The sequence below is a fragment of the Sitodiplosis mosellana genome, unplaced genomic scaffold, assembly GCF_009176505.1.
Source record: "Sitodiplosis mosellana isolate CC-2019 unplaced genomic scaffold, AAFC_SMos_1.0 Smas_scaffold_6226, whole genome shotgun sequence".
Lineage (NCBI taxonomy): Eukaryota > Metazoa > Arthropoda > Insecta > Diptera > Cecidomyiidae > Sitodiplosis > Sitodiplosis mosellana.
Window position 1 is genome coordinate 11,806,819 of NW_022601467.1, and position 27,958 is coordinate 11,834,776.

The 27,958-nt window shown below is 35.0% G+C and overlaps 3 protein-coding genes across 3 annotated transcripts; 2 read left to right on the top strand and 1 right to left on the bottom strand.

Annotated features, from left to right (window-relative positions):
• Window positions 1-1,951: 1,951 nt before the first annotated feature.
• Window positions 1,952-8,849, top strand: LOC129577991 (aminopeptidase N). Its single transcript, XM_055465971.1, has 12 exons — window positions 1,952-2,026; window positions 4,331-4,511; window positions 4,581-5,058; window positions 5,208-5,366; window positions 5,504-5,766; window positions 5,830-6,283; window positions 6,402-6,802; window positions 6,879-7,159; window positions 7,258-7,454; window positions 7,526-7,837; window positions 7,899-7,980; window positions 8,060-8,849. The coding sequence occupies exons 1-12, from the start codon at window positions 1,952-1,954 to the stop codon at window positions 8,201-8,203; spliced, it is 3,027 nt and encodes a 1,008-aa protein (XP_055321946.1). The 3' UTR covers window positions 8,204-8,849.
• A 503-nt stretch (window positions 8,850-9,352) lies between these two features.
• On the top strand, window positions 9,353-27,535 carry LOC129578001 (acetylcholine receptor subunit alpha-like). The gene is made up of 11 exons (XM_055466016.1): window positions 9,353-9,603; window positions 24,898-25,110; window positions 25,185-25,391; window positions 25,495-25,717; window positions 25,812-26,055; window positions 26,142-26,260; window positions 26,319-26,547; window positions 26,634-26,835; window positions 26,917-27,057; window positions 27,161-27,318; window positions 27,393-27,535. The coding sequence occupies exons 2-11, from the start codon at window positions 25,032-25,034 to the stop codon at window positions 27,510-27,512; spliced, it is 1,722 nt and encodes a 573-aa protein (XP_055321991.1). The 5' UTR covers window positions 9,353-9,603; window positions 24,898-25,031; the 3' UTR covers window positions 27,513-27,535.
• LOC129579438 (uncharacterized) lies at window positions 10,212-22,857 on the bottom strand. Its single transcript, XM_055469520.1, has 27 exons — window positions 21,898-22,857; window positions 21,633-21,794; window positions 21,148-21,537; window positions 21,007-21,030; window positions 20,857-20,923; window positions 20,507-20,745; window positions 20,021-20,379; window positions 19,568-19,665; window positions 19,313-19,486; window positions 18,981-19,168; window positions 18,739-18,904; window positions 18,558-18,600; window positions 18,388-18,484; window positions 18,018-18,315; window positions 15,151-15,683; window positions 14,795-14,959; window positions 14,438-14,718; window positions 14,141-14,340; window positions 13,819-14,057; window positions 13,359-13,714; window positions 11,758-11,855; window positions 11,487-11,660; window positions 11,224-11,408; window positions 10,986-11,151; window positions 10,845-10,887; window positions 10,674-10,770; window positions 10,212-10,597 (listed from the first exon to the last, which is right to left on the bottom strand). Exons 1-27 carry the CDS (start codon window positions 22,416-22,418, stop codon window positions 10,309-10,311), a joined length of 5,652 nt encoding a protein of 1,883 aa, XP_055325495.1. The 5' UTR covers window positions 22,419-22,857; the 3' UTR covers window positions 10,212-10,308.
• Window positions 27,536-27,958: the final 423 nt, after the last annotated feature.

Consider the following 27,958-nt stretch of genomic DNA (forward strand, 5'->3'; position numbering starts at 1 on the left):
CATTTATTACATTTTTATGAATGCCCGGCGACAAAGTGTTTTGTTTGATGTTCGTTGCACGCCAGCCGGTGTTGATGTATTTCATATATTACTTTTTTAATGCATCATTTCGTTTAGAATAATTAGTGTTCGCTGAATGAATGCTTGATATTGTTGTTGAACACCTCTAAAATTAGACGAATTTTGTTGTTTAATTACTATCGAGGGATTCTGTATTTTTGTTTGTAGCCATTTGAGTCGGAACGACTCGAAAATAATATATCAAAAATGATGATTTTTTTGAATTTTTTTTTCTCGCTTTCAAAGAGCGTTACGCTAAATGGCTTCAGAATATTTTTTTTTCTACATTCAAAACCAATAATTGCACAACGTCTATTGAGCGGCTGCGAGAATCAATTTCAGTACATTGGAAAATGTTGAACTGATCGGTGATTTTGCAAGTTTATCGGGAATTTGTCCGTTGTGATATAACAAATGGTAAATTGTTTTTCTTTTATAAATCAACCTGTACAATATTTATTCACCATATCAATGTCAGTTGAAAGGACAGCAATTTATTGTGCGAGTGCCGGCGCAACAGAGAATTTTTTTTTTTCAAGATTTTTTCTCTTCTCATTCCATTGCAATTTCAAGACAATGCAATAAATGAATTGTCGTCAGAAATTTGAAAATGACATTGTTATTTAAAAAAAAAATACTTTAAGGCGGCGGTTTGTGTGTGCCGATCTTGTTTGACAACGAGCATTGTATCTGTTCAGTATTGGCCTGTTGTGTTTGAATATTGGCGCGCAAACGAGTATCACAAACAATAAAAAAGCAACAACTCAATGACCGAACCGTGTGTGTACTTTAATTCAAAAATTAAATAAAGAATCATCAAACATCGCGTCGTACGATGAAAGGATAGTCAAATTATTGTAAATTATTGAAGCATAGATAAGAAATTTAACATTTCAGGAGTAAGCAATTTGCATATTTGAAAGCCATGAGCAAATACTCCTATTTGAATGCATTACTGAAGCGTTTTCATGTATTTATACATATATATATGTGTGTATAGGCACACGGTCAACATGATCCAATGTGCCCGGATTGTGCCATCATCCAAAACTGTTCATACAGTTCATATGGCAGCAAACAAAAGGGAGGCACTACGGGCTGTATGAGGCGACCGTCGTTGTGCGTATACATTATTTTGAGCTAAACAATATAGTCGACGACGACGACAACAATAACGTTCTACTCACTCGTCTATTGAATCAACGAATTCACCGAACAAGAAGAATTATTATACGAGAGCGAAATATCAGCAGCAGCAGCAACAGCAGCAATGACAACAACAAGAAAATTGAATAAAACACAAGAAGAATGAACCGATATTTGCCGTCATTATTGTTGTTGCCGTTGCTGTTGTTGCTGCTGTTTTTATCTTCATAACAGTTTTGCACATCTCGGGCTCTCTTTCTTTTCGATTCGTCACAGTCAGTGTAGAAATACTTATTGCTCCTTCGTCATCATTCGTTCAATTATGAATTTCAGTTAGGTGTTGCGTTTTGCTTAGCAAACACGCCATTTTCGATTAGTCCATCGTGTGTATTTGTTCGGCATATTTCAATCGAAACCAAAAACCAATTATTATCCGTTTTTTTAAATATCGTATTTTTTGCTCGTTGTTGTTTTTTTTATTTGATAAAGCGAATTTGATTTTCGTGTTAGATTAGGAAAAAATAAAATACATATTGAAGTTCTGTGTGCAAAAGTCAATTTTAAACAATTTGTGTCGGTTATTTTCTATGCAAAACGCTCGATAAGATTTTGTTTATATCGTTTGGGACTCAATTAAAATCGTTCGAGAAAAAAAAAACAAGTAAGTTGAACATGTAACACATCTGACAGTAATGTGAAGAGCACTTTTCTTTTGATACCATGTGATTTTGAACAATGTGAAGCGATGAACAGACAAAAAATGAACATACCGTTATTTCAAAGCGTGTGCACAGTGCTCATTCGGCGAGATGCTTCTATTGTAAATCAAATTAAGGAATTTTTTATGCCGAAAGTTTAAAGCATCGTGTGTATGTTGTCATCAATTATTAAAATATACATTTTGTATTTTGAGTACACTGATTACATATTCAAATCGAATTATTCAGTTAATTTTCTTTGGCCCGTTGTGGATTTCACCACAGAAAACCCATGGTTTGCTGTCAGGTGATGTGAATAGTTACCAATCGGCCGACGCAGTAGTGATGCTTTGAAAAGCATAATTTGGCCAGGACTTTTATGGATGGGTTCAATGTGGATTTGATTCACTTATTTGAATCAAAGTTTTCCCGCTCTTACCCTTTCTTTCCCGCTTATATCGAAATTCTCTCTCTTTAAATGTGTCGACGGGAGACACGATTTGAAATTAGAAGATTCAAATCAAAGAGTTTGGTCGACGAAATTGAAATCTCAAACTTTGAACACACTTCTAAGTCCATGAATCGAAACCGTTTCAAAACACTCGAGAAAATAGTGAAGCATCTTAAATTGAATGGCATAATTCACACGGGAATAATCCGAATTCACTTTGAATTGAACTCGTTTCGGTTCAAATCTTTTTGATACACACCCCAACACTGTCAGGCTGTTTCACGCTCTCTCTCTCTCTCTCTCTCTCTCTCTCTCTCTCTCTCTTTCTTTCTTCCTTCCTCGGTACAACAGAATAATTGTCATAAACGTTGCTTGTGCACACAATATGAAGATCAAATATCATAATAAAAATAGGCAGTTGTAAGGCGACAAATTGTTCTCATCTCCATTGAATTGAAGAGTTATGTAAGAATTGAATTCTAGCGCAATGAAAACAACTCTTGCTTTTCGACGCCAATTTTTCGTTCCGGTCACATTCGCTGGACGTACGCATAAAAAATGCGTTAATTAGCGTACGATTCAGTACTTTTTATTTCATAGTTATTGTTATTTTGCTTTAAGTTCTCCAAACATTCTTTATCCAAGCCAGACACAGTTTTGTCATCATTCTATTTGCCGTTGTTGATATTTAACTATGGCCAGCTCATCTTGGTTAATGCTAATAAAATAATGTGTTGAATAAAATGAAGAATGCAATCGATTGTTTATAACAAATTTGGCGGATTTTCGGGAAATTTTTTTTATTGAATTAATACAAAGCAATTTATTCATTTCATTCATTTTTCCCCCATTAAATGTTGACCTCGAGAACAGCGCTATCAAATATGATAATCTTTTATTATCTCAATACGAATGCGTATTCGCATAAATATCGGTTCTATTCAGAGCCACTTGTGTATCATTATCATGGTCTTTGTCTACCGCTGCTCAGTGTAAATCCACACTCAAAAAAGAATATCTTCAATTCGAAGCGTTTACCTAATCCACTTCATCCATCCTGTCACAATTTTCCCATTTCTCAATTCATATCGAAACATTGTGGCCAACGGATTTTTTTTGTCTCAAATTCCAATAATTTCAATTGAAATTCAATATTCCAATCAAATTGACATCTTATAGTTTGCGCGCAAGCGAAATAGTTTCATAAAATCAACTGTTTGAGAAGCAATTTAGCCAATAAGGAAACATTCTTACAATGAAATTTAATTGCAGGCTCAATTATTCGAAGCGCCGTTCGTAAATGGCAATAAATTATGCTTCATTTCATTAAAAGTCGACTCGAGCTAATCAAAATATTGTCGCTCAATGTAAACTGCCGTCGCATAATTGATTCGATCTTTGCAATATTAGTCTCGAGCGTTCTTCAGTTTTTTTTTTCTTCTTTCAACGAGTAATTTTATTACAACGAACACACAACTTGACCACTGAAGCAAAATACGTCCGACGTATTTCGACTCCATGAACTGGTAGATTTTATTATAATTCCGATTGTCTTTTTCTCGTAATTGACAAGGGATTTCCTTTATTAATTGCGTACAGTTATTAACATCGCGCGGAAAATGTCAACAGAAGTGGCTAAGCTAAGGTTCCCTATTGCCCGAAGTAATAATATAGAAAATATGAGACCCGCTTTCAGTATTGAATTTCGACTGCAGTAACTGAATACGATTGATAATTTTGTTTGTTTTCTGTTAACAAGAAACCAAACTATGTGTGTATGGTTGCACTATTCCAATGCAACTGCATACAAAGGATTGTTTTGAAGTAGCGACTTAACATTTTCACCCTCAAACCATGTGCAATTTTTCGAGTTTTTCATAATCATTACATTTTCAAGAAATTTTCTTTGACCATTGCTAAACACATTCATACCATTTTTCGCGTTTTTAACATTTTTGTTCCAAAAAAAAAACAGGAGAAAGTATACGCCGCAATGAGAGCGCAAGAGAGGTTTGATTTGCAAGATGCGCACAAAAATGACAATCGAAATCGTGAGCAATCGGATGGATTTGTTGTGACAAAGTTAAGCTTATTTATAACTGTGACGATATTCCTGTTTCTGTTGTGTGCCGCCGTGTTGATCACCTATAATTTTGGTATATGTTCGAATATAAACGTCCAATCTGAAGTTTGCGATAAAAAGAATGTCATTCCCATCACCATAGCGATAAATAATAGTCAATCGACTGATGACATAAAGAAAGCGGTACGATTCGAAGAGGATTTACATCGAAGCAATCGAACCAATGTACGACTGCCCAATACAATGCATCCACTTGCCTATGAGCTGAAATTGATACCATTTCTGTTTGAGGGTAATTTCACATTCAGCGGCAATGTACGAATCAAAGTGAATGTGACCAAGAGTTGCCGGAACATTACACTACATGCGATAGCCCTGAAAATGATCGAAGTTAACGTGTGGAAAATTGGGAATACAACGCAAACGGACGATAATAGTCGAACAGTGGTAGAAGTGTCGGACAAGTATGCCATCGAACCGGATCAATTTTTTGTCATCGTATTTCCAAATGAACTCGAACCGAATACCATCTACGAAATTAATATCAAATACATGGGCGTCTTGAATGACATGCTACAAGGATTCTATCGCAGCTCCTATGTTGTCAATAATGTGACACGGTAAGTGACACCCCACTATGAACACAGCCTAACCTAACACAAAGTCAATTACATAGAACCATTGTTGGTTTGTTTGTTTGCCAACGAATTACTTACGCATAATAATCATAATTTGGGTTTTCTTTTGTTCGTATCCATACGCACAACAGATGGTTAGCTACGACGCAATTCCAACCGACTGATGCCAGACGCGCTCTACCTTGCTTTGATGAACCTGCGTACAAGGCTAAGTTTAAGATATGGATTGCCAGACAACATAATATGACCGCATTGTCAAATATGCCAAAAGTTGGCACTCCTACCGAATGGTAACTATACTCCTTAAATGTATTTCGTACATTTGACAACCACAAAGAGGAAACATTGAATAAACAGTAGATTGATTGGAGAAATGCTTAAATATTTTTTTTTGCATTTCATTTAAATTTACACATTTCGATTACAGCGTTGAAATGGACAGTTATGTGTGGGATGAATTCGAGGAATCGGTTCCAATGTCGACATATTTATTGGCATTTGTCATTTCGGATTTCAAGAATATAACCGATGGCAAGTTTAGTGTGTGGGCACGTGAAGAAGCCATTGAATCAGCCCGTTATGCACTGGAAGTTGGCCCAAAAATTCTGTCATTCTTTGAAGAGTATTTTGTCATAAAGTATCCACTACCAAAGATTGATATGATTGCATTGCCAGATTTCGGTGCTGGAGGTACGAAAAAGTTTTTATTTCTTGAATCCTGGAACAAACAACTATATTTCCGATTTATTTCAGCTATGGAAAATTGGGGTTTGGTAACATTCAGAGAAGTGACAATGTTGCATGATGAAAAAGTATCTGCACCCTTGAATAAACAACGCGTTGCGACAATTATCGCCCATGAATTGGTACATCAATGGTTTGGTAACCTTGTGACACCCAGCTGGTGGTCGGACTTGTGGTTGAATGAAGGATTTGCCTCATATATGGAGTATGTCGGTGCGAATATGATAAACCCATCGTGGAAAGCAATGGATCAATTTTTATCTAATGAAGTTCAACCGGTATTCATCTTGGACTCATTGGCGTCATCACATGAGATATCGGTGCATGTTCACGATCCAGACAGTATCAATGAAATTTTCGATCGAATTTCATACGGCAAAGGAGCGGCAATAATTCGTATGATGGAACATTTTCTTACCACCAGAGTTTTTCGTGACGGTTTGCACTCGTATCTCACTTCTAAGTAAGTAAATCAAATAATAATTTATGAAACTGATATTATGTTTTGACAAGAATGCCATAGAATGCAGAATACTCTTACTAATTTTTTTCTCTGCATTTTTTTTTTCTTTCTTAAAAAGAGCTTATCAAGTGGCTACCCAAAACGATTTGTGGGAGCATTTAACAAAAAGTGCGCAGGAAAGTCACACATTCGACAATCTAACAAATGTAAAGGAGGTCATGGATGCATGGACGACCAAAATGGGCTTTCCCGTCGTAAATGTAACGCGCAATTATACCACGAAAGAAATTGAATTTGCTCAAAGTCGCTTCACATTCATCGCTCCAAATCAGTGGAAATCACTCGAAATCAAATATGATGAAGCTTTATGGTGGATTCCCTTGAGTTATACTACGTCGAAGGAGGCGGATTTTGAAAATACCAAACCGAAAGAATGGATTCGTGGTACGCAGAGATTTAGCAAAGAGTTCGAAAACATCACCAATGATGATTGGATCATTGTGAATTTACAAGGAACAGGTGATTTTAGAAAAAAATGTTCACTTTTTCTTTCTACAATGGTAATACTTATCAATTTCTCTTTGATTTCACACAGGCTACTATCGTGTAAATTATGATGTTGCCAATTGGGAACTTTTGGCCAATTACCTACGAAACCCTGAAAATTATTCGAAAATTGCGTCAACCAACCGAGCACAAATCATTGATGACGCTCTCACATTGGCACGTGCTAGCAAATTGGACTATCGAATTGCATTGAATTTGACACAGTACTTAATGAATGAAAGTGAATATGTTCCTTGGCGATCAGCGTTGGGTGCATTGAGCTTCATTGACAGCATGATGTCGTCAGGATCGGAGTATTATTTGTTCAAGGTAAGCTCATCGAAATATTCAAACCGAATTTTATGATGGAATAGCTAAAAAAAAACGTTAATTTAACTGATTTTTTTTTTTGCAATTTTCTGGAAAAGGATTACATGTTTAGTTTGATCAAAAATATTTATGCAAATGTCACCAAAAGCCCAGACGGTGACGATCCATTGCATGCATACAAGCGCATCGATATCACTCAGTTTGCCTGTCGATTGGGCTATCAGGATTGTGTGGATCGAAGCATAAGCATGTTCCAGGCATGGATGAATGCTACCAATCCAGACCTAATGAACAAGTAATTGAATCAACTGAAAAATTGATAAACATGTTCTTGTTCCTAAATTGCATCTTTTCCCTCTTCCAAAGCATTCCACCGAATGAGCGTTCCGTGGTGTATTGCACAGCAATCAAGTATGGCACAGATAAAGTATGGGAATTTGCCTGGAATCGATACATCAACGCCAAAGTGTCGAGCGAAAAGGAATTACTGTTGGATGCGATGGCATGTAGTCGTGAACCTTGGATTTTGGCCCGTTATCTTGAGCGATCGGCAACAGAGAATTCCGGCATTCGCAAGCAAGATCTGATTCGAGTGTTTGTTACGGTTTCGAATCATGCTAATGGGATTCCGGTTACGTGCAACTTTATCCGAACGCATTGGGATCGCTTGAAAACTTAGTAAGTTTGATGATTTTATAAGGAATGAATCGACTTTAATGCATTTTTTTCATCATTTCAGCATGGGCCCACCACCAATGAACATGTATGTGATCCTTACATATGTTTTCAAAAACGCCAACTCACAATATGAATTAAATATGGTGAGTAATGATGGGTTTTCACCCAGTTTTGACCCCCTAATTGCATCTTTTTAATCCGCATCCACTTGTCTATTTGCAGTTTCAAGAATTTATCAAGGAGAATATTTCGGAAAAGAGTCGCATTTTGACTCAAGCTGTTGAAGGTATCAAGACCAATATCAATTGGATGGATCAAAACTATGTCACAATCGTTGATTGGCTAAGAAATGTGACCAAGTCCTAATATATTTGTTTAGTTTTTATGTTGTAAGCGAGGTTGGTGTAACCAACCAAAAAGACTGGTACTATATTTGGTTTTGTCAATTATGCATTTTAGCAGGAGCTGCAAGCATTTTTTTTCTCTCTGTTTTCTTTAGAAAGATAATTTAGCCGATTCGATATATTAATAATTGTACTTAAATGAAACTTAAATTAGCTTGCATTGCGATCCTGTTTTTGCATTTCATTCATTTCGTTTGCTTGTTTGTTTTTTTTTAAATTGAAATATGCGATTCGAATCGGTTTGACTTAAAGTCCGTTTTAACAGTTTCATAACTTTAATTGTAAATATCATGTCCAATGTCCATGTGCTTTTATGTTCTGTGTGCATAAAATCGCATCTTTTTAAATGTCATTCGAATTTCTAAGTTAGAACAAACAGTCAATTGTCCCAAAGGTTCAATCGAAATCTCGAGCAAATGTCTAATTCGATCAATTTTTTGAAAAGTCGTTGGTTTTGTATAGAAGCACATAGGTCATAGTTCACTTAATATTTCCTAATCACAGTGTAAATTTTAATTTTTCCAATTGTAATTTATTTCATGCAAGCAACTCAAGTAAGAATTATTTTGATTAGAATTTTATTCAATAAATTCTAAATGAAACCACCAGTTTTGATACTTTTATTCAGATTGCGATCAGGCATAGTGAAGTTAAAAATGGTAGTGTTTGCCTAATAAACTGTGTAACTTTACTCAAAATCAGGCGCTAATCAATAAATTGATGTATACATAACTTTGAAATTGAAAAAAAGGTAACTTATCGATATCAACGTTAAATCATTGTGGAAACATTCATTTTTCATTTTAAAATTTCGCCTTTTCTTCAGTAAAAAACCAATTAGAACGAAGGAAACAGATCAATTTATAATCTTCCTGCAGCGTTGCCACTTCAATGCAAATGAACCACCTATTTGGCGCGAAACACATTAATTGCTTCGATAACACACACTTGTCCAACGATTTTTTTTTCTCATTTTTTAATGTGATTCGATTTTTGAATGATAGCTCGCTATTGATAATGCTTTAAATTTCCCTTAAATTTGGTCCATAAAAAATGATCAGAATATACGAAACGGATAAATATTCATCAAATCGTGTATATTTCAACACAGGCAACCTTTGATACCACAAAGAGGCTCTATTGAAGAGCAAAATTCAACTGGATATTTTGATCATTTTGACTGATGGCATTGAGAAAACAGAAGAGCAAGATGAGACATTCGCTTTATGATCAGGGCTTTTACAAACGATTGCACGTCTGCGATTATGCTGAACCTTTGGACGAACGCGTTGCTACATTCCCCGGACTTGAAAAGTTGATAATCGCTTTTTTCAGCTTCCAGACAATTGATTTAGTGTAAAGGTTTGTTTGTAATTCTACAACTGTCGGAACTAATTTGTATTCAAATCGATGTTGAGTATATCGTCACCAATGGTCGTCACCACAGAGACGAAAAATCATTTCGAAAGCGAATAAGAAATCATGCATTGTGTTGCGATCCTGTTTTTGCATTTTATTCTTCGTTTTTTTTTTAAATTGAAATGTGTGATTCGAATCGGTTTGAGTTAAAGTCCGTTTCAACAGTTTCATAACTTTAATTGTGAATATCATGTCCAATGTCCATGTGTACATTTCAATTTATCCACTTGTAATTTATTTCGTGCTATTAAACAAGCAAGCACCTCAAGTAAGAATTGTTTTGATGACAACTTTATTCAATAAATTCTAGTTGAAACGGCAAATGATCAAAGTGAAGCATGATATTTTTGAGATTTTGTGTCGAACTATTGTTTTTCCTCTTCAAACAATATACAAAAACAAGATATTTCATTGAATACGCCATGCTTTGACTACAATATTTCTTTATTGCTAATAAATCGTTGACTGAAGTAACCAATCTAATCGGGTGTCATAAAACCATTGTTTGTTGTCATAATTAAAAAGTCAAACAAAATAATTCCAGACAGATATGAAGTTTTTCATAAATGAGCGCAATATATTGACGTCTCTTATGAATGTTTATATTTTCTAAACCTGATGTGGGTCATAAAAGTCACACAAAAAGTGCTAGCAATTAAAAATAGAAATAAAAATTACACTCAATAGGATAAAGCATGAAATGGTGTGCGTTGATGCGCTATTTGGATTTTTCTGTAGGTAATCTTTGATGATCGGTACATTGTGTTCGGCCCATATCAAATTGGATTGTGCACTTTTCACGGCCTTTTTCAGGATTTCATTTGATTCCAATTTGTTTTCGGTGATAAAGGCTTGAACTTTTTCGATTTGCTTGCTGGTTGTTAACCGGGCCACACAGCTTGATAAAATCTTTGGCACCTCTTTTTCCGACTCAAATCTATACACGCCAAAGAGACAAATATGCTATCAATTGAGGACAATGCACTTTAAAATATCTGGGCACACAGACTTACGCTTTAGTAATGTTTTTATGATTTGTCACAATGAAATCGAGTGCTAAATCAATGTTTACTTGTTGTGTCAACGTCGATGCAAGGGCCGAATGTTTATCTATAACAACAAAAACACTCATTACTATCATTTCCTACACCTAGTGGAAAATAACTCAGCAAATTCAAACATACCTTGTAATCGAATATCATCGGACAAAATGAGATCAAAGTATTTCTGGAAAACATCAATTGCATTTTATAAATATCTAATCTTTTCTTTATCTATGAATGAATGGAATGCACTTTGTGCTAAAGAATGGAATGTGGATTTACCGTTATCAAGTGTGCTTGCTTCGTGCAACCCAAAGCATTCAGAATGGTCACTTGTTCAGCGGCCACATTTTCTTTCTGGAATTTCTCCCATAAGTATGTCCATTCTTTATCTGATCCCTCGCTAATCACCGAACAATAGACTACGGGCACCAGATTCACTGGAATTCTTTCGAAAAAAAAAATCCAAATTAAATCATTTCATTTAAGTTCGAATGTTTGCCACGGTAAAATGACTTACTTGTAATTCTTTTGTAAGAGCTTATCGAATTCGGCACGTGCATCGTCAATACACTGTTTATGGCCAAGTTTACACGCGTATTTCAACACATTATTCCGGTTGTAAATATCCAAGCGCTTGTCTGTCTCTTTTGGATAAAATCCAAGATGTGCGTAAACGTTGGTCAATAAGTCGAGAACAAAATCCTACAATTTAGATATACGAACAAATTAAGATCATAAAATGTGATACTCAGAAAAAAAATCTACGAGCTCAAAACTAACTTTGAATAAAGCAGCCTCTTCGTTTTTAAACCGTGCCAAAATGAAATCAAAATTGTTGAATGCGGATAACCATGGAATATAGTCAGTTTCATTGCGCAAATATTTTATGGTGTTTAAGGCCTGTGGATAATTATGTTGATGACCACGTGCCAAACTCAGTGCATCGTCAACAATCTAATAATCGAAGAAGAAAACAGCAATTATTGCAATGCAAATCAGTGGACACTGTACAATTGACTTAAGTCTAAAATGAGCAAAAAACATTCATTACCTGAGCACGATTGTGTACATGTATAGTGGTTGGCGAAGTGTACAAGACCTTGTCAATAGCAGCCCAAGTGGCGCCATCGTAATTCACACGATAATAACCTATGAAGAGATTCATAATGACAAATGTAAACACGTACGAACGATCGCAAAATTGCACAAATTGTTTAGTAATTATATGGCTCTATGAAACATTGAATACAATCTTAATCAATCACAGTTCATTTATCGCGATTGCATTATTAAATCACTGCAAACCAAACTCCAGACTGTATTTGCTATTGCGTAAAGAACTTCCATTCAACGAGAGAGAGAAAAAAAAACGCATGCACAAGAAATCATTTGAATGATTAAAATTAATGTTTAATTTTGATATAGATTTTAATTGCACCCATCATTGAATGGCACCTGATTAACACTATGACTGTTCTTCATATTTGCAACATATTACTGTTCTTGGGGGACTCCAGGGCCCCCAAGATACTTCATATGAAATCTGGACTGTGATAAGAGATAACAAATTAGTGTCTGAAGCAAAGTTGTAATACTCAAAGTTTGCTATAATTTTGGTGTAACAAATATTGCTTATCTCTTATCAGTTCCGCGAAAAACGCGAAAATCGCAAAATTTTCCCACATCGTTTTAGTGAAGATGATAAGAAGTAAGAGACTTGCCTCTTCGACAGAAATGTAGAGCAGCTTGAGTACTACAAGTTCACCATAGACATGAAATCGTTATCTTTTATCAGTTTCATGGAATACGCGAGAAACCGCAGAAAACCGCGAAAAAACGCGTTTTTTTCCTTATCATTTTTCACGGAACTGATAAAAGATAACGAGATGGCGTCTAAGGCAAAGTTGTATTTCTGGTTGAGTACTACAATTGTTCCGATTCATTATTTCGTTAACTCTTATCAGTTCCGTGAAAAAACGATAAGGAAAAAAACGCGTTTTTTCGCGGTTTTTTTGCGGTTTCTCGCGTAATTGATAAGAGATAACGGAATAATGAATCAGAATAATTGTAGTCCTCGACCAGAACTACAACTTTGCCTTAGACACCATCTCGTTATCTCTTATCAGTTCCGTGAAAAATGATAAGGAAAAAAACGCGTTTTTTCGCGGTTTTCTGCGGTTTTCCGCGTATTCCGCGAAACTGATAAGAGATAACGACTTAGTGTCTTCGAGAAAGTTGTAGAACAGCTTGAGTACTACAACTTCACCACAGACATCAAGTCGTTATCTCTTATCATAGTCCAGTTATAATATAAAATAGCCATGGGGCCCTGTGGTCCCCCAAGAACAACAGCGTAACAAGTTTTGCGGCAGGCTGTATTTTACACATACTCACACATATGCATATGTTTTTTTTTCATTCGTGTAGAGAAATGTTCAATCTATACAATGAGACTTAACTTCGGTTGGTTTATACACTGTTTAGTACTTTTATTCAACTTTAAAGTTCGCTGGGGGCCCTGGGTGCCCCAAGAACAATCATAGTGTTAATACCGTTCAACGTTGTTAGATAAGCGCATAACATCGTTCCAGTAATATCATGTCAACAAACTGATTACATCAAAGTGTTTGAACTCCACATTGAAGCACTAACCTGTTTGTTGTACGTTGAACACGATCCATTCAATGGCTTCGGGCAAATCAATTGTCCGTGATTCCTCTGCGAAAAATGTGTCCGTTTTCGTTTGTTTAAAGTCTACGTTTTCTTTATTGGATGCATATGTTATCGGGATATGCCACAGTGTTTTATCTTGATGTTCGGCATTGTTTCGCAGGAATTTTCGTTGTGAAATTTGAATCGATTTACGATCGCTTGAAACATTCACATTTAAAACGGGATATCCGGGCTGAGAAATCCAACCGCTCATGAATTCAGTTACATTTAGTCCATTCGAAAGTTGTTCTTGGAAAGCTGCGTACAGAGTTTCGGGAGTGGCTGTACTCAATGCACTATTTTTGAGAATGTCATAGCATCAGATTAGGCAACAATTCGACGTACAGACGAAATTATTCAAACGATAAGATTCGAATTGATGGACTTAATTAATACTCACTTTGTTTTAAGATAATATTTGAGTGCGGCAATAAAAATATCATATCCAAATGTATGTTCAAACATACGAATCACAGATCCACCTTTGTTGTACGACACCGAATCAAACCTGTCTGCTACTTCGCTGGGCGATTCCACATCGTGAGTGAGCGCATGGGAGTCTTCCAATGAGTCGGCTTCGAAAATGCTTTGTAGCTCATCAACTACGAATTGCTGCTCCAAATCCCATGTTTTTTCCACCTTAAACGTGTTTCACTTCGATTAGTTTCGATTTGAAGTGGAAATTTAAAATGGAATTGAAGAAAATAAAAAAATGGTCCTACCAACGCTGTTGTAAAGTATTCGAAGTATGTTGCAAATCCTTCGTTGAGCCACAAATTCGACCACCATTCACAGGTTACGAGGTTGCCCCACCACATGTGCGTTTGTTCGTGCGCAACAACGGTACCAACTCTTTGCTGCGCTCTAGCCGTTGACACATTTGGATCATACAGAAGAGCCGTTTCGCGATACGTTACCAAACCTAAAGATGGAATTAGGTTTGTAGAAATAGAGTGAAGTGAGAACAAAGAAAAGTGAATGGAGACACCATGAAACAGACAAATTAAGCCATAATTTACCCCAATTTTCCATGGCACCTGAAACAAAGTCGGGAATCGCGATCATCTGCAGCTTAGACATGTGGGTACTATACTTATAATCGAAAATTTCATCGAATTTGGCTAATGTTTTTCGACCCACTTCGAAGCTGTACTCAGTTTGATTGTATGCATTCGGTCGAGAGCAAACGCCGAATGTTTTATCTTCAGTTTCACGACATTGAAACTCGGACACAATAAAGGCTACCAAGTATGTAGACATTTTTGGAGTTTTTTCGAAACTTTCACGAACCAAATCAGATCTGCACAGAAACAAAATTTAAAATCAAGATCTGTAACGAAGAATCAATGGTTTGGAATTTTCTAAATTTGTCTTACGCCAGTAGGGAGGAAGAAGTTACAAGGGGAGTATTGCTCAGCGATGGTGCGAAATGACTTGGTCGATTGAGAATGATGGAGAATGTTGCTTTGAATTTTGGCTCGTCAAAGCAAGGGAACGCCTTTCTTGCATGACCCGGCTCCATTTTTGACGAAGCAAGCCACCTGAATATTGCAAAGAGAAATTTCACAAAATTTCATTCAAGTTTCGACAAATCACATCGAACTTTTCTCTTTGACTTTTTCTCATTCATAAATTTCGAGATTATATTCGAAACTGGTGTAAAAAAAATTATGAATTTTACTGCCCAGTCCCATTTGAAAATACAGAATCCAATTCCAATTGATTTACTCACTTTGTTACATTGCCATCTTTGTATGAGCTGCGATAGAATCCAAGCATATCGGTTCTCAATTTACCCGTATACGTAATGACTAGATCATACAATAGATTTTCGACTAGCGGCTCAGAGAGTATGATACTGTGTTTTTTGGTGCGTTCATCATATTCATAATGATCGATATTTATACTTTGCAAATCCCATGAAAAGGATGGAAATAAATTCGATTTTAGTGTCAGCGATTGCTGCGAAATATTCAAATCTTCTTGATGAAGAGTGATTATTTTGACATCAGCTCTGGTAGCCTGTAGAGTAATCTTTACGTTTCCATCAAAGGTGAATGCTTCTTTGCCCGTTTCATTATTGAAATATGGTGTCAGTTCAATGACGTAATCTACAGGCACAACATCGGAATTTAGACGATGATTTAATTTTTCAACTTTTTCTAATGTAGAATTCGATGCACTGTCAATGTCTTGAACACTTGGTGCACTCAAACTGGTGTCAATCAACGGTCCGATCACACAAAAAATCACTAACGAAAACCTCATTTTGTTTCAAAAACTGGAATGCAACTATAAAACCCTGGACTTAACGAATGTAACACTTTGCACAAACACAAATTATAAATTCAGCGAAAACAAAAACAATTCTTCGCGAGAGATGGAATTCACATTTAACTCTTTGGTATACAAAAAATAGCTAGATTTATTCATACGTTTTTATAATTTGAATTCGTGATTACGAACTATGGCTGCTTTCAATGGTGTTCAAAGTGAAACTGTCTTTACATCATAGGCTGAGCTGAATTGAAAATTAGCTTTATAACTATGCAGTGCTAGAGCCGAGCCGAACCGAACTAGCTCGCTACACTTTCGATCGTTGACTGCTATTGACTGCGACCCGTAGTTGATAACAATCACTATTAAAATGTTTACCGTTTGTCATTTGTGAGTTATTATACTTTGTTTGACGTGTTATATATCATTTTTTTATATATTCATTTACGCACAATTTCGATTTTGATCAGTTTAATTGGGAATTCATTAATATTGTTCTTTTTTCTCACACTATTATTTGATTTTCATCCGTTGAAATCGAATGTTTGAATTTCAAACAGCCAATACTGACAATGCCTATACAGCGCAGAGACAGATGTAATATAAGACCAATCAATGACATTCACTTACATCGTGGAATGCAAACTGAACAACACTCGACAACAATATTCAAAATAAAATAATTTTCCGATTATTTTCATTCCGATGGAATATAAAAATAGATAGTCTTTCAATCGTTCGTTTGAAATAATTTCTCATGTAGAATGCTGACATTGCAGCTGGGTTGTGTGTTTAATTTAATTTGTTAGAAATATATCCCAGGGAGAATATTTTTTTATTAAATAAAATGCAACACCCTTATCCATGCTAAGCTATATACATACGAGAACTGTCGTGGCGCAAACACCAAGGTTTTTTTACATTTGACGAAAAAAAACTAATTTAAATTCCCATACCTCATTTTAAAATAAAAAAGAGAAATTATTAATGGAGGACACCGAACGCTTCCATTCAAGCAGAAAAATAATGAAACCCCATCAAACGATCGATAAAATAGGCATAAAATTAAAATGTTATAAGAATATATGTGTATATGAGCGAAGAACTAACCCGAAAATTTTTCTTTCCTCTCGTCATTTTTGCTTGACCTAACCGGCTCATTCAAATATGAACGAAAAAAAAATTAATACCAAATCATGGTCGGCAAAGTTTTACAAGAGCAACTTTTTTGCATGTCATGACATGGTAATATATTTGATGATGCAACTCATGTAGCATGGCAATCAGATGAAAAGCTAACGGATACCCAAATGGGAAACGTTTGAAATTACATGCACACATATTTAGAGTGTTATGCAATTCCAACCTTAACGGAAAGCTGTAAGGTTAATCAATTTTATCGAACGATACTTCAATCTCGAATATTTTGTATTTTTTTTAATATAAAATCGATTTCAGTTTACTGGAACACCGGTCAAAGTAAATGCTTGTTTTCAAAATATATATCAAAATATTGTAAAAACTATATGCACAACATAAACACATTCGATTATTCAGTTGCAAAAACCTTTTATTGATGTTTGTGCATCGGACATGCGGCAAATTTCAATTATCATGATCAACATTGCAGTGTTGACTCGCTGTTAATTCATCCAGAGTTCGTTGATTCAAGTGGTTTTCCATCCATAAATGGAACTTTATGGGAAAACAAGTGGTCTCGTTTTAAGTTCAATAGATGAACATGAATTGACATGGAATACAGTTTTCATCGTTCGCGAAACTCAACCAGTGATTGATTCATGCGTTATCAGTCATAGTTTGCAAGAGAATTTCGCTTATGTGCTGCATAAATGTGTGCTACTCTCGGCTACAGTAATGCGCCCGGATTTCCTTACGCATTGTTTGATATAGCCATAGCATGATAGTCGCTGTTGCTGCATTTAGTATTGAAGTGCATTCTTACATTCTATCAGTCTATTTGGAATCATTATCACTTGAGTCGATTGATAAAAAATTTTGCGTGACAAATACCAGAGACAATATGTTGAAAGCAATCAAATACCTCTTGCCACACTATTTTTATGTAATAATATTTCAAATAGGTGCAAAGTAATAACTAATAACGGGTGAGGTATCAACAACTCATATCATTGATGTTTGCCCAATTGCATATCTATCTATTGAACCTGATTCGTCCAAATGAAATCCAAATTAAATTCTTTTTAACGAAAATACTTTATTACAACATTTTTAAATCTAACATGTAGAATTCTTGTTTGGGGCCAAAAATGGATGGTTTATTATTATCAATCGAATGTATTAATAGTTGAAAAATGAAACGAAAATCAAGCCTACAAGGATGGCACCAGAAATGGTGTGTGTCATTGCGCTGCCCGGCACCTCATCTTCCTTTTCTTTCACAAAGTCCTTGATTATTGGGACATTTTGTTCAGCCCATTTGAGATTGAAATCAGCATTTGTCAAGGCGGTCTTCAAGTTTTTATTCGACTCCAAATCATTCTCTTTGACAAACTTTCGCAACTTTTCAATTTGTTCACTTGTGGTTGATCGTCCGATAAGTTGTGTCAAGATCTTTGGTAATTCATTATCTGTCTCGAATCTATACATTTTGAAAAAAAAAAGATTATTAATAGTTTCTCGCTTTTTTTTTCGAAATACAAAATATGCTTACACTTTAGTAATATTTTGGTGGTTTGTTAGAACGTAATCGAGAACTAATTCAAAGTTTTCTTTTTGCATCAGTGTGGATACGAGCGCTGAATATTTATCTTGAAAAGAGAGAATGAGATAGAAGTTCAAGCACCGTCTTTATATTTTCTATGTAACAAAATTACGGATTACCTTGCAATCGAATATTATCGGTCAAGATGAGATCAAGATATTTCTGAAAAGTAGATTAGTTTAGAATTGACTTTTTTTCAAATTGTTCTATTTATTTTTAAACGAAAACATATGTCGAAGTTTCTAAAATATGTTGATAGATCAACCTTTTCAGAATCATTTAATTCGAACAAATATTTACCGTTATCAAGTTTGCTTGCTTCGTGCAACCCAAGGCACTCAGAATTGTAACTTGTTCAGCGGCCACATTTTCATTTTGGAATTTCTCCCACAAGTATGTCCATTCTTTGTCTGATCCCTCGCTAATCACCGAACAATAGACTACGGGCACCAGATTCACTGGAATTCTAGAAAAGAATCACATTTCATTTAGTTTCAAAAATTTGATTTTTTCTTTGTAAAATCGTCGAAAAAATGCTATACTTGTGACTTGTCTGTAGCAATTTATCGAATTCGGCACGTGCATCAGTGATACATTGTTCATGGCCAAATTTGCATGCATACTTCAGTACATTGTTTCGATTGTAGATATCTAAGCGAGTGTCATTGTCTGGTTTTGGATAGAACCCAAGGTGAGAGTACACCTTATTCAAAAGGCCCAAGATGAATTTCTGAAATATATAAATACGTGTTAATATTACAGTTGAATTTAAATTCAATAAACTTTGTATTAAATGAATGAAATTGCTTTTGAAATAAAATTTTGTAACAGTTTGCGGTTAATATATCATCGATAGAATCAAATCGATACTCACTTTGAATATCTTCGCATCATCGCTCTTGAATCGTGCCAAAATGAAATCGAAATTATTGAATGCAGATAACCATGGAACATAGTCCGTTTCATTTTTCAGATAATGGATAGTATGTAAGGCTTGTGTATAATTGAGCTGAGAGGCACGAGCCAAATTCAGTGCATCGTCAACGAGCTATTAGTGTAACACGTTAAAATGAATTATAATCACATTTAAGAATAAAAATCTTCAAATGAATGGAAATATTCTCATTACCTGAGCACGATTGAGTACATGAATGGTTTCGTGCGAATCATGTAAGACCTTATCGATTGCCTTCCAACTGGCGTCATCGTAATTCACTCGATAATAACCTTTGAAGAAGAAAAAAGGTATTATTTTTTTATCTCAAACGATAATGATCATACATCGGGCAATGTAAAAAAAAAGACAAAAGACGAATGAAATAATGAGCACCATAAAACGATCGCAATTTGCGTGAAATAACGAATCCAAAAGATTTATCATGTAGATTATTCGTTTGGATATGACGGCGTCAATATTGAATGTCTCGGACATTGTCAAGGACACATTGTGTGTCACAATCAATGTGAACAAGTGAACATCATCATCTTGAGTTCTAAATGAATTTCAATCAAAGTTCTCCGTTCAATTCAGTGACAAATTGATAGGGTGCTTGATTATGAAGTCCATGACGGATACACTTACCCGTTTGTTGTACGTTGACCACAAGCCATTCAGCAACATCGTTCAGCTTATGCTGCTGCTCACTCTTACTATTTAAATGAACAATTGCGTTTGTCTTGGTGAAGTTTGTGTTCCATTTATCTGTAGCATAGCTAATTGGAATATTCCAGACGGTGTTATCTTCGTGTTTTGGATTGTTTCGCAAGAATTTTCGCTGTGTCAGCGCAATCGTTCTTCGATCGGCGAAAACATTCACATTTACAACGGGATAGCCGGGTTGAGTGACCCAACCGCTCATAAAGTCAGTAACATCTAGACCAGTATGGACTTCATCTTGGAAAGCTTTATACAATTTTTCTGGCAACGAAGTACTCAATTCACTGCAATGAATAATTTGTTTATTATTTCTGGTTTCGAATTTGCTCACGTGATTTTAACGATTTTGTTTATCCCAAAAATAAAATGACACATCATTTTCAACGATAAAAAAAAGTAATTATTACTTACTTTGCTTTGAGATAATTTCGGAGCGCAGAAATAAATGTGTCGTGCCCAATTGTGTGCTCAACCATTCTAATTACCGAAGCGCCTTTGTTGTATGAAATAGAACCGAATCTGTCGTCTATCTCGTCGGGTGTGTTTACTTCGTGAGTAAGTGCTTGCGAATCTTCCAATGAGTCAGGGCCGAATACGGATTGCAATTGCTCAACAACAAATTGTTGATCCAAGCCCCAAGTCGTTTCAACCTTTTAACACAATTTTTTTGTTGATGATTTTTTTTTTTTTCAAAATTAAATATGTTTATCCATTTTTGTTTTCCAAAAAAGGAACAAACACAAAATTGGACATATTCTTACCATTGCTGTACCAAACGTTTGGAAGAATCTTGCAAAGCCTTCATTGAGCCATGTATTCGACCACCACCTGAAAAGAGGAGAAATGATAATCGAGTTGTAATTCATGTGAAGTGCTGTGTAGTAGATTGCATTTCTGAGCACGAAACTTACTCGCAGGTCACAAGATCACCAAACCTACAAATCCGGTGATAAAGTATCATTAGTAATAACATAATATTTCTTTATTTCAAAAGTTTAAAAATGATGATAATAAGATATTATTATATGATATCGCAAAGCGAACAACTGTACCACATATGAGTCTGTTCATGCGCAACCACTGCAGCCACTCTCTGTTGAGCCATTGCCGTCGACACTTCTGGTTCGTAGAGAAGGGCCGTTTCACGATAAGTCAATAAGCCCCAATTTTCCATGGCTCCTGCCGAAAAATCGGGGATTGCAGCCATTGCCATTTTTGAAATATGAGTGTTATACTTGTAGTCAAAGAGTTCATCGAATTTGTTTAGTTGTTTTTGGCCCATGTCGAAACTGTACTCAGTTTGACTGATTGCATTTGGTCGAGAGCAAACGGCGAATGTTTTCGCATCATTTTCACGGCATTGGAATTCGGACACAATAAAGGCTACCAAATATGAAGACATTTTTGGAGTCTTTTCGAAATGTTCACGAACCAAATCCGAACTATGAAGTTAAAAAAAAATTCACACGACAAAATCAGAATTGATGTTTGAACCAACGATCTGATAATAAGAAATATCAAATAATTTTTTTTTTACCGCCATTGATATGAGCTCAGAATCTTCGTATTGCTGAGTGTTGGTTGGAAATGAGTCGGTCGATTCATACTAATGCTGAATGTTGCTTTGAATCGTGGTTCATCAAAGCATGGAAACACTTTGCGAGCGTGCATTGGTTGCATTTGGGTGGAAGCCAAATATCTGGTTTGAATCGTATTTCATTAGTTTTTCCTTGCAATCATTCATAAAATATTCAAATGATTTTAAGAAATTATGAGAACACTAAACAAAAAAGTGGACTTACTTTGTTTCATTGCCTTCTTTGTACGAACTACGATAGAATCCTTTCATGTCGGTTCTCAGTTTACCTTTGAATTTAAAAGTCAGTTCATATAATTTATTTTCGGCGAGTGGCTCTTCAAGTGTGAGGCTATATTTGTTTGTGCGTTCATCATATGTAGTATTATTTATCGCCATTTTCTCTACATTCCATGGAAATGATGGAAAATATTTGGATTTTGTTGCCAAACTGACTTCGGAAATATCCAATTCCTCTTTATGAAGGGTGATGGTTTTGACATTAGGTTTGGTTGCTTGTAGTTGAATAATCACACTTCCATCGAAGGTGAAAGGTTCATTGCCCCCTTCATTATCAAAATGTGGCGTAAGATCAATGGTATATTCAATCGGTTCAACGTCTGTATTCAGACGATAGTCTACATTTTCAGCATTTTCGATATTTTCGGCATTTTGCTCCGCTGGTGCACCCAACGCGATGTCGACTAGCGACCCAATCACACAAAACCACAACAGCACTAGTTTCATTTTTTTTGGTATACAATCAAAAATCACAATCCACTTTGCATAGACAAAGCACAATTGATAAATCTCTTTTTAAGATATAGAAGTCTACAAAAACACCCAGTTTATTCGTAATTGGACTTATCTCTATTTTTCTCTTTTGAAATTCTTCACAATTAATTTGGAAACACAAAATGAACAGCGAATTTGATTTTAAAATTATAATTGCTTTCAATAGTATTGAAAGCCAAGTTTGATCATCACAGATTGTGTTCGTTTTGAATTTGAACGATTAACGGAATCAGATAGTATTATTGAACTAGTCCGTTACACTTTCAAATGCCGACTGTATGGAATGGATGCGGCAAGCGCCAAGAAAGTTAAAGTTACGAGATGGAAGGCTCTCCATAGATAACAATCATTATCACAAAATGTTAACACTTTGTCATGAGATATTTTTATTGTATCAAACGTACAATAATAAGAAAATATATTATATGTCTGGCTCAACAATGATACGAAAAATAAGGCACTGTTTCAATTGTTTTTGCGTCAACGGATTATTATTTATGAACCAAATTCCCCATTACAAAAATAGTTGTGGAAAAATGGATTTAATGGTGCTTTGCAGTATAATTGAGTTTTTATCACTCAATCATACATTGACAAAATGAATATGTGATTTAGGCTTTTTCACACCAACTCCACCCGACCATTGCCCTACACGGTTTATACGTGAACTTAATTTTAATTACGAGCAAAGTAAAAAAAAAACTGTGGGTCTAAAATTCAATTGTATAACGAGAAGGAGCAAATATGCACTGATGGCAAATGAAGATAAAAATGTATGTGAATGTGATATATTCCAAAAGAATTCGCATTCTATGAATTGAGATATAAGTTCATATCAACAATTACTTTTAGTTTCCAGAATTTAGGTCGTCAAAAGTAAAGAAACGAACATGTTTTGAAAGAAATGAGATAAAAAATCATAAAGCGGTTTTCAGGGGATAGGGACTCAAAATCACATTTCAATTGGGTTTACAACATGTTTACAAAGGAAAGAAAATTTCATCATGCTTAATGCCCCCCATAAAATGTAAAATTATCTTTTGAATGTGATTTAATTATGCATTTTTACATGTGGTTGATTCTATCAAAGATTTGAGCACGTTATTACAGAACACACAAATACACACACATTTTGTGTAATTTTTTGCATCAACAATTCTAAGATGTTCGCTCAACAGATTCGTCAGAAATGCATTAGAACTTGAAAATATTCCATATTTGAAAAACCATAAATCATTTCAGGGCAAATTCAAGGAAATGAACTTTTATAACGGTCGATAAAGAAAATTGCGCGTAAAACAATGTATGTATTTCAATTTGATGATATGCACGTGACTTGCATTATAACTAATCATTAATGTCATAAACCGTTGAATAGCTATTCTTCCATCACATAAAATTTACAACCCGTTTCCCGAGCATGATCTAAGGTTTACAGGTAATGTGACCCTTTCTAGACTTCTTCAAGTGGACACACTATTAAATTTCGTCGCATCGAATCGACAATATAGTAAACAACAGATTGTATTGTATTATTTTAATAAACGTCAGCTCTTTTAGGTACATTATATAAAATTGATTAAAACAAGTAATCATATGTTTGTAATCAATTATTGCGTTTGACCCAAAACTATTTCATTTGAAATGATGGTATGAATCATGATAATCAAACTTTGAAGAGTTTTTTTTACGTAACACACATCGCATATTTCAAAAGTGCAAACACTTGGAAAAATCTCAATTCTTGCTTGCTTGCTTCTGACAGCAAATTGTTGAAATGCGCTTTTTCGATTATGTTTACGAAAGAGAAACAACCGCTGAATTGTTGTCGTATGTTGAGTGGATTAAGAACAAACATCTAAAAATTTAGGGAGATATTGATATCTTTCGAAATTATTTGAAATGAAATGGTTTCATTGGAACCACATTGCAAAATGTGTATGATTCAGAAATCTGATCATTTTATTATGCTATTTCCTGTCATTAGCAACAACGTGTACGTGTAGTTCTTGGTTTTGGTAGCAAAATGAATCACCGACTGTGATTCACAGACTATGGTTCACAGTTTTGATTGTTTTTTAAGGATTGAAAAAAAAACACGTCAACCATAGAGTTAAACAGAAGTAATATTCTTCATTGAGTCGGAGGTTTTATGTTTTTTTCTTTGCGTTTGTTTGATGGACGAATAATTTTCATACATATTCTTCTTCCTAACGCATTATTCCTAAATGAAACAATGTTGGATTTATTGGTTTGAACAATGCTATTGAGTTGCTTCAAATAATGTTATTTATCCATTTATAAATGCAAAGTTGAATGTGTTATCTATTAAAAAACATTTCTAGACTTCCATATTGTATATGCTCGTGTCAAGATAAACTTATCACACTTATGTTTATTCAATGTTACATACAGCTTCATTATTTTCCAGTGTAGGCACAGAACATCCTTCGATAACGAAAAAAAAAACTGAACAGCTTGTCTGCAGCAATGTCCGAATCGTTTGGCGAACAATTGTTCATTTATTCAGTTTTATCGTAGCAATGAGCACAACACAGTAGAAATATGAATTTCTACTTCATTTTATTGGCTAGTGTATTTTTTAGCGGAAGTGAAGCAAATAAATTCAATGTTACGTACACAGGTTCGCTCGTATGACATAGATATTTTGATTTTGCTGCATCACAATTTGATTGTTAAATGTTATCCATTTTGCAGAGCTTCAATTTTGCAAGGAATACGATGTGAAAGCTGGATACAAATATTCGAGTTTCTTTCATATCGATTCGCTTAAGCCGAATCGAAATCTTGCTGATAAGGATGACACAATTTTGAATTTACGGCTATTTGTGTTAGCTACGAAAGATGCACACATTCTGCTATCGCCAACGGATCAAATCAAATCATCACCCATCTATGAAATTGGTCTGTATTTTCTATTATCATACACATTATTTTTTCACTTTGGATTCGGAAGGGTGATGTCACATTGGTTATATGTTTGTTGAAAGATATTTTTGGTTTTTAGTACTTGGAGCTGGAGGGAATACGTTCAATGAAATACGGCGGCAACGCCAAAGTCAACCGCTTTCAACGAAACGACAAAGCAATTTTCTAAGTTCAACAGATGTGATGCCCTTAACGGTTCGCATATTGAAATCGGGAAATATTAGCATTGCTATCACTGGACAGCCACCATTCATTACAGCCTTTGATCCAAATGTGCTGGACATCAAATACATTAGCTTCAGGTTTGGAAATTATTTTAACTCAACACATTTTCGCTTTCTTTCGATTTTCTTCATTTTGATCTATGTTCGAACTGAAATTGAATATTTTTCGTAGTACTTGGGGTACAGCCGAAGCGAAATGGTTCTATGATTGTGAAAATGATTCGACTGGAGATATATTATCGCCCATTAACCAGAATTTGACAGACGTTCAGCGTTTGCTAAATGATTTACTAAATGGATATGATCCAAATATTGTTCCCATCGATTTGGGCACTGTTTTTTTGGACTTTGATTTGGTGAATGCCGATTTCAATTCGAAAAAATCCTTTTTGACCTCACATGGACGATTTCGAGCGGTAAAATTGATTTCCGTGATGGAAAATCATTAAAATGAAACTAAAATAATTCAAATAAATGAAATCTAATTTCGAAATATTCGTAGAATTGGATCGACCCAAAAATGAGGTGGAAAAAAGGAGAATACGGTGGTAAGTCACGGATTCATTTGGACAAAGTTGGACCCGCTGATCTGATATGGACGCCACAGATTCGATTGTTAAAGTAAATTTCACACTATCAAACTGAGGTAATTCAATTTAATTGCAATTTAATTTTCCAGCGGCAAAGACGACCACTTTGGATCGATACCATTACTGTACACGGTGACGATCTTTTCAAATGGAAGTATTTGGGCAGAATCAATGTCAACTACTTTTTCTACGTGGTGTCTGAATTTGAATCGAAATTGGCCATACGAAGCGGTTAGTTGTAACATACAAATACAGTTGGATCATTTCACAAGTGCGACGTTAATTCCATTGAATAAGACATTTTACATCATACCGAGGGTATGTCTAAAACTTTATTTCAAACTCGCGAAATATTTTACTAAAACAAATCGAATTAAACTTCTTAATAAACTTCTTGCGTTTAGAGTTCAAGATATGATTTTGATGGGGGCGAATGGCGTGTAATTGAAACGAAATCCATATCTTCAGTGCAATCAAATCCCAATATACCATATACGGTTGTGACAGCCGATGGATTAAGTAGCTCCATATCTACGCTAGAAATAAATGTTATTCTCCAACGAAATAGTTTGTTCTATAATCAACTCATATCAGTGCCTCTTATTGGTATACATATATATTTATCCAGCGTAAATATTTGAACTTGTTCACGGTGTAAAATCTGGAAATTTGTATTGTTTGTTGTAGGGGCCTTTTCATTAGTTTTACTATCATTTTGGGTGGAACGATTTCTTCGAATCATGTTGAATGCTCTAAGTTTATTCATTTTGATAGCAATGCTCTTGATACTTGCCGATCATGCGCCAAATTATTATACACCAACTGTAGGCAAGTACTATACGTACAATATATATATATATCGATTTATTTATGAAATGATTTAAGTTGCTTCGTTTAACATGAGATAGTGTTTTAATTTATTACATTACAGTCGTTTACTACACGTGTTCATTGTATGTGGTGTGGGCTTCGTTACTCACTTTTACCATTCATTGTTGGTTTAAAGAACGAAAACCAAATATTGAGCTGTTTACACAAATCGCTTCATCCACATGGGTACAGTTGGTATTTGGCCTGAGTTTTGACGATGTAAGTACGATTGCATCAGCGAATTTTCATTTGTGATACAAAATTTTTTGGCATAAATTTCTCTTTTACCACAGACCTATGAATATAAGGACTTCGAAGAGGATGCCACCAATGATTTCTCCAAAGTCATAGATCGTTTCTTCTTTTTCATTTTCTTAATGATATTTTTTATTTGTACTGCTGTCGGATATTAGAATTAAACAAAAATACAATTCTGGTCTCTGTTTTTATGACGATTTTTTTGCCGCTCGTTGATAATAAAATGCGCTCAGAAAAATTGATGTGCTCCCTGAAAATCCTACGATTGAATTGAACAATAAAATTTTATCTCGCGACCCCATCAACGTTGTGCAGATTCGAGCTGAAATGGTTTGAATAAAATTATTCATTGGTTGCTTTGATTTACAATAAACTCATTGCAATTTTTTTTACTTGTAACTTTATTTACTTACCAAATCCAACGTACGCCGTTAAAATCCATGTCGTTAAACTAATATCGTCTGCTTTTTTGTGCTGAATGATTTTGAATACTTGCGTAAATCGACTTATTATATTGAGTGGGGGACACAAAATCTACGATTTCGAAATGAAAAACACGCTTATTAATTTAAAATTAATTATTTTTTCATAAAACATATTT

What these genes read in the sequence shown, in the direction of transcription:
- LOC129577991 (XM_055465971.1), top strand. Translation starts at nt 1,952, where the DNA reads ATGAACAGACAAAAAATGAACATACCGTTATTTCAAAGCGTGTGCACA. An exon ending in GCCAGATTTCGGTGCTGGAG is followed by an intron (nt 5,767 to 5,829) that starts GTACGAAAAAGT and finishes GATTTATTTCAG; the next exon opens with CTATGGAAAATTGGGGTTTG. An exon ending in AATCCAGACCTAATGAACAA is followed by an intron (nt 7,455 to 7,525) that starts GTAATTGAATCA and finishes CCTCTTCCAAAG; the next exon opens with CATTCCACCGAATGAGCGTT.
- LOC129579438 (XM_055469520.1), bottom strand. Translation starts at nt 22,418, where the DNA reads ATGAAACTAGTGCTGTTGTGGTTTTGTGTGATTGGGTCGCTAGTCGAC. An exon ending in GGTGATCTTGTGACCTGCGA is followed by an intron (nt 20,924 to 21,006) that starts GTAAGTTTCGTG and finishes TCCTCTTTTCAG; the next exon opens with GTGGTGGTCGAATACATGGC. An exon ending in AGCAAGCAAACTTGATAACG is followed by an intron (nt 18,601 to 18,738) that starts GTAAATATTTGT and finishes TCTACTTTTCAG; the next exon opens with AAATATCTTGATCTCATCTT.
- LOC129578001 (XM_055466016.1), top strand. Translation starts at nt 25,032, where the DNA reads ATGAATTTCTACTTCATTTTATTGGCTAGTGTATTTTTTAGCGGAAGT. An exon ending in ATTCAATGTTACGTACACAG is followed by an intron (nt 25,111 to 25,184) that starts GTTCGCTCGTAT and finishes TCCATTTTGCAG; the next exon opens with AGCTTCAATTTTGCAAGGAA. An exon ending in ATCACCCATCTATGAAATTG is followed by an intron (nt 25,392 to 25,494) that starts GTCTGTATTTTC and finishes TTTGGTTTTTAG; the next exon opens with TACTTGGAGCTGGAGGGAAT.